The sequence below is a fragment of the Dermacentor andersoni genome, chromosome 10 (genome assembly GCF_023375885.2).
Source record: "Dermacentor andersoni chromosome 10, qqDerAnde1_hic_scaffold, whole genome shotgun sequence".
NCBI classification, from domain to species: Eukaryota; Metazoa; Arthropoda; class Arachnida; order Ixodida; family Ixodidae; genus Dermacentor; species Dermacentor andersoni.
The window spans coordinates 68,426,729-68,433,419 of NC_092823.1; the positions used below are offsets into that span (position 1 = coordinate 68,426,729).

A 6,691-nucleotide genomic window follows, 5' to 3' on the forward strand; every position below is an offset into this window, starting at 1 on the left:
GTAGATGGGGGATTCGAGTATGTACCACTGTTCGAAGAAAGTTTTAAACGTCGACTTGGAGCACTGGGTAGTCATCTGTGCTGGTCTCCAATGAACATCTTTGGAGCCAACTTGGGTCAATGTGTATGTGTCAGTAGGTATATAGCGCTCTTCAATGAACGTCTTTGATGCCAACTTGAATAACTAGGTATGTGGCACTAGGGATGTGACACTCTGCAATGACAAAAAAGACCCCTTAAATTTCTCCGACGCTGAGCGGAATCGAACCCACCACAAGGTCTCCTCAAGGACAGGCACGTGGGCCTCGCAAAACCACACGTACGCTTATCAGCGCGAGCCCACTCGGGACCGCTTCTGGCAAAAAGTGTGTGTATATATATATATATATATATATATATATATATATATATATATATATATATATATATATATATATATATATATATATATATATATATATATATATATTCCAACCCTATCGTGCGCGCAGAAAACACTGCGGGTGCGCTCTACTGTTGCATGTAGCTGCGTGCACTGTGTAGCGTAGATAACGCGGCCAACGTGGGGTGCCACGACGAGCGTGCTGGCTGAGCGTACTGCGGCTCGCTGGGGGAAACCGCGTTTGGCGCATCGTAAGCGCCGAAACCAGAAGGGGTGGCGCACACGTACATATAGATAATCAAATTTGAACTGCGTGCCACGGTGACATTCATTAGACGGAGCGTTCTGGGCACACCCCGCTCCGCTGTAGCCTTCGAGGTTCAAGACATTAAAGAAGTAGCGGGAGCACCACAAAAGGGAACAAAGGTAATCTTTGATTGCCAGTAACTCCGCTTCTGCTGAGCGCATTGAAGTAGCAATTTTTAAGTAGTCTAATTTACCTCCAGACGCACTTTTAGATTTCGATAGAATACGTTTCAGGGCCCCTTTAGTGTTTATTCTTATGAGTAATTGTCAAAATATACTAGAAAATGTTTTTTTGGACCACTGGGACAGTATAGCGTAAAACTATTCCAATATGTTCTTATTCCAAGCTCCTGACGCCAAATTTGCGTAACCGCCGACGCAAGCATCCGGCGGTCACCCGCAGGGTTGTTTGAAGAAACCAATCAAAAGCTCCCCTCGTTCATAGGTGGTCACTTTTGTTTGCTTGAAAAATGAATAACATTATCTGCACTGAGCGGCTTGGCTTATCTAATTGGCTCGCAAGAGGCCAGGAGGATGCTCAAGTGGTGAGGGATTCGATGGGGCCAAGCCACTGCAGTGGATATCGATAACCGGATGACGAGGGTGGCGCCGGCGTCTGCGATTGGTCCGCTTTCTCTTACTTAGCTTGCGGTGGCTCGTCGACAATCTCGGCGGCATGCAACGGAAGCTTAAGAATGACGCTAAAACGGATCCTCAGCAAAGAAGGGTTGGCAGAACGAGATCGTAAACTTGCCGAAAGTTCTAGAAAACGTTACACGGCCGCGCAAAAAGTTTTATTACACGCAAATAAGCCCAGGCTCTTCGGAAAGGGCGAGTAGCCAGCGCCGCAGCGATCGGCGGCAGCCATCTTTTATTCCTTTCGGAATGGGGTAGCCTGCGGCTATTCAGAAGAAAATTCACTTTTGTTCGGTATATTAATGCATCTTTAACGCGTTTACGCCACTTTGACGCGGTAAATTTTTGCGGTTTTTTGACGTCGCCTGAGAGGCAGGTGAAGTTGGTGCAGCCCGAAAACTTTTGACCAATAGCCGAGGGCCAATGGCTAAAACGCGTCGAATCAAAAATAAGTATTTTTGTTTTGTTCGGTCAAAGTATGCATAATCAGTGCACACGTCATATCAGATGGGGAGCTACCGCGGTTTTCGTGACTTCGTGTGACAGACAGGTGAAGTGGGGGTGGTCCGAACAAGTTAGTGACCAATCGCGGTGGGCTGATTGCAAAATTGGAATAGAAAAGTTTGGAATAGTTTTCCGTTATAGCGCCCCTGCATCTCGTTCTTGGAAAATTCTGGCATCAGAATTAGTTCAAGTTTAAAAAAAATATTTTGACAAAGTATTAAATGTCTAATATTTTCGCGACTCCGGAGCAAAATGAGACATGTTCAGACAACCGTAGAAATAACAGAAATTATTCTTTGCGAACGAGGCACTTCCAGCAGATCCCATGATCCTAGAAACAGCCTTCATCGACACACTGATGCAACCTCTGCATTGAATCAACCCAGAGCCTGGTGACTTTTTGCTACAAAATTTCTTGCAAGCCATGTACTGCCACTTTCAGTTTATGGCAGTTGTGTAACTGGCAAAACACTTTCCGGATCAGGTTGCTCGTCGAATGGATACTTTCGCCTGCGTTTCCTTCAGTCTTCCTCTACTATCCTTTTGGAAGCCTCTGCGAACAACTTCACCTAGCGGGTAGATTAGCTGAGAACTGAGCTCAGCTCTTCATTTCTTCCTTTAGCTGTTCTTATTCTTGGCACTGGAGACACGTCATGGAAGGTGTTATTTCTTTTAGTACACTCTTCTTTACTGTGCATTTGCGTGGATGCCTGTACGGAGAATCATATGGCACGCTAAACAGTTTCGGAACAGTCATAATGAAGTCGCTCCGCTGGTGGACGCCTTGAATTGCTTTTTGCTTGTTATTTCCTATTTCCGGTCAATGAAGCAATAAATGGCTTTCCGCTGTACGTCCATCTCATCCTAGACTTGAGCACGGAATTTGCATAGCAATGCTCTCCATAAATATTCTATTAAAGCTGTTCGGCAAGTTTCGCCCCCCGCCGTAAACTTCTAATGAAATAATTTTAATGCAGTAAATATTCGCATAAAGCATGCTGAAATTTCGCTCAAATGTGTCCAGTGAAAGTAAAATATAAAATAAAGCTTTCGTTGATAGAGAACAGTATTGGGACAGAGGCGTACGCATCTGGAAAGAAACATCAGCTGGTTTTTGTAGATTTTTGTCGGTCCACCAATTTGCTCACACTCAATTCATATTTTACTTCGGGTTTACATCGCCCGGTTATGAAGTTTTTTTAGTCAAGGAAAGTGAACGCATATTGACATTTCTTAACAAAATATCACCCCACTAAGACTGCGCAAATGTGTGATAGGGAGTAAACTCAAAACGACGTGTTTTGCCCCATATGGCATTCTACCCCGTTTTACTATATGATAAACTTAATCACAGCGGCTTTTCTTGTGTAAATTGCTACGTGAAGCAATGAGACTGATCGCATGGTCACATGATCGCATGATCGCATCACTCTTTGCAGAACCATCCTCTAGTACCCTTGATCGATGTTTATGAGTTTACACAGGCATTCAAAAAGAAATTTTTATCATAAAGAAGAAAACAAATAAACGGCAGGACACTGTGTGCAATGAACGGAAGTTTTTAACATGTACTTTATAATATGGCCGTATTTCTTAACAAGCACACAATCCCTCTACGACAATCATATAAGAGACGTAATTTCGAGACAGAACCTATGCTCTAGCTATATTTGCTTTCCCGCCAAAAAATACAGCATAGTTTTCATTATAAGCAATGCAGTAGTTGTGGCGCATTACGTATATGAAGGGAATGTTTGGGCTATGCGGACACAAATTAGTGATACATAATATCGCCTCAGTTACTGCACGAAATACGTCTCTTTCTCTACGAGGATGATTTGTCGATTCCTTTGAGTGATTTGAGCATATCGGGCAGTAACCGCCTCTTGAATTTCCCGAAGCTTGTCTTTGGAATGCAATCTGCGAAGAATACTCCCCCATGCAGGTGCTTGTACGGCGCCAGTCGCTCTGCGTAGAAAGAAAATGTACACGGCTAAATTACACAAACTATCAAGTGCCAAAAAAAACAAACTTTTGGTACATTAGTTTGACATCGTTTACTAAACTTACACCACACTACAGCCCGCATCATTGGCACTACGCTATGAAAACCATTGTGTCTGAATATGTCCTTTTGGAGTGTGTGCTGTAATGGTCACATTGTAGTATTCTCTCGTTAAGTATATGCATGGGGGTATTAACATTTTAATACTTGCCTGAACAACTGAACGAGTCAGGCTTGAATTTGTAAAAAGTAGACTTCATCTTTATTTTAGGGCAGATGTACATTCTGGCTGCTGTGAATCGCGCCCACGCGTCTTCCACGCACTTCCTCTTGCGACCTGCCGATTAGTGAGGCAGTCGCGCCACACTTCGCTCCGTTTGTAATGTGCCGCACGAGACAGATTGTCCGCGCCAGCAGATATTTAGGCAAATGAAAACACGCATACAGGGTCATACAGGGCATACAGGGCATACAGCAACAGGAAGGAGCTGCTTAGCAGACGAAACGGCATCTTGAAATCGGCCGCTGACGCGGCAGCAGCGCCTTCCTGCTGCTTCCGGCAGGCGGCGACACAAGTCTGTGCCAGGGCCGGCTTTTCAGACGCCATTTTTTCCCATAGGCGAAAACAGTTTCTAATTTCTTTTTCTTAAATAGCAGGGGCCTAATCGTGCAAAATCTTATACTAAACGAAGCCGACGACAAAATGCGATCGTTGTGCGAAATTTGAGCAAGAGCGGTGCAGCGGTGAGCGCAAAATCTTTTTTCAACACCAGTAGCCAAATATTCAGGACCCTGTACATACGCGCTTAAATTTCGCATTAGTGAGTACGGTATTCGTCGGCGAATTTTTCCACGTGTTCACGCGATTGCGGCATTAGCTGGGCACAATTTCAAGCGAACCAATGATGATTACAGTAAACTGTGGAAAATTGCAAGAATTGCGACCAACAAAATGTTCGAGATGAAAACAAAACTGTAACGGTTTCAAAGTAAGGGCTGTCGAGTATCAGTCTGAAATAGTCAAACAGGACGCGTTAAAAGACACCGGGAGAAAAAGAAACGATATTTCGAGGAAAACCGGAAGAAATTTGAACAAATCTTCAAGTTATTCGCATGACGATGAAAGTTCGACATTATAATTAGGCTGTCCTTGCTTGTACCCACCAGCGACGAATGCTTTTATATCCTCGGCCAGCCTCTGGTCCCCGACTACGCCCTCTTTGAGGACGATGATAGCAGCCGGGTCATCGTCGGTGTCGTCCCTTGGAACTGGTAGCACGGCTGCCTCGGCGATGGCCCAGTGGACGTAGAGGCATTGCTCTATTTCGGCCGGATTCATGTGCTTCGACATGCGGAACATGGTGTCCTTCAGCCGCCCAGCCAGGAATAGCCTACCGTCGTTGTCGTAATAGCCGAGGTCGCCTGAGTTAGCAATCAGAGTTCAAGCTTGGTATCATATATGCTTCTGGACCATGCTTTTCAAGCAGCGGGGCCGGATATGCTGAATGAATTTTGATTCGTTCAGAATCGTTGTTTCAGGATTCTGATTGAATTCTATCGGCTAAAAGTTCTAGTCATTATATTAAATAAGCATCCCTGTTAAGCACGCTTCTTAAAAAACAGAATGAAAGACTTTAACTTGATTTAGTGGTGCAGATTATTTTTTCCGAACTCTGTTCGAATTACATTGGTAAAAAAAAAAAGGTTACGCGTTACTGCTGTAAACTGAAGGATACATCTTTTCGCTAATTGTGCAGACAAAATAAGGCACCAATGGTTTGTTATGTGATTGCGTCACTTTGTGTACTTTTTCAACAATTTTTGCGGAACATGTGATGTGATTGCGTCACTTTGTGTACTTTTTGAACAATTCTTGCGGAACAGAGTATTAAAATGTTGTAGGCTTAGTCTCTGCTGAGTTAAAATTTAACACAGTTCTCCTCCTTTTTAAAATCACGCATTATCACTGAAAATTGCACTAGCTTTAAGAAGACCCTGGTAAAGTACATCAAGTCAAGGGATGATGCTGAGATCATTTTCTTTACTTGAAGTATACCCTAAAATTATCCATAAATACTCTTCATAATTTACTGGCCAAAACTGAAGAGCTATTTGAACATTGCGTTGTTCCAACAGAATTTTCGCAGAAGATGCTGCGAACATGAGCAACGTAGGTTTCTAGTAGGGCTGGCTCATGGTCCAAACAGTTGTCTTTGACTTTGTTTCACAAGCGGAAGCCTTTGCATTTTTGAGTGAGGTAAACAAGATACTGTTTTTCTAAAATAAATACTTTTAAAATGCCCCAAACGCTATGAATGACAACGTGATCATCTCTTCAAGAAAACCTCGACATTTTTCTTTGTAATAAATGAGATGTGTGATCGGTGTCTTACGTCTTCCTACAGTCGCCTCGTATTTGGCTCTGCGTTAGATACTCGGATCAAGGGTGAACATGCATGCCATAACTTCAAAAATATCAGGAACCAGCTCTCGGGTAAGTGGTCAGCAGTTATGAAAAACGCTTGACATTACACGAGAGAATGATAAAACACAGCCGATATTACTTTGCAGAAGCCGCACTTGTCACTTCGTGGTCGTACTTTGAACAATCACGAAGCCTACCTGTGTGTATCCAGCCTTCACTGTCAAGGAAGTCTCTCGTAGCTGTAGCGTTCTTGTAATAGCCACGCATGACGTAAGGTGATTTGAAGAGCACTTCACCGATTTCCATCGCTCCCAGAACAGTTCTGCTTTCCGGATTAACGACCTATGTGAAAAAAAAAATATAAATGCCTTCTTTTGCATGCGGTGGCACACGAACACGCATGTAACGATAGGTAATATGAAAATAAACGCATG

The 6,691-nt window shown here is 43.5% G+C and overlaps 1 protein-coding gene across 1 annotated transcript; it reads right to left on the minus strand.

Moving 5' to 3' along the window:
- Positions 1–3,344: 3,344 nt before the first annotated feature.
- LOC126543477 (uncharacterized) lies at positions 3,345–5,321 on the minus strand. The gene is made up of 2 exons (XM_072284765.1): positions 4,997–5,321; positions 3,345–3,795 (listed from the first exon to the last, which is right to left on the minus strand). Exons 1-2 carry the CDS (start codon positions 5,190–5,192, stop codon positions 3,653–3,655), a joined length of 339 nt encoding a protein of 112 aa, XP_072140866.1. The 5' UTR covers positions 5,193–5,321; the 3' UTR covers positions 3,345–3,652.
- Between the last annotated feature and the right edge of the window lie 1,370 nt (positions 5,322–6,691).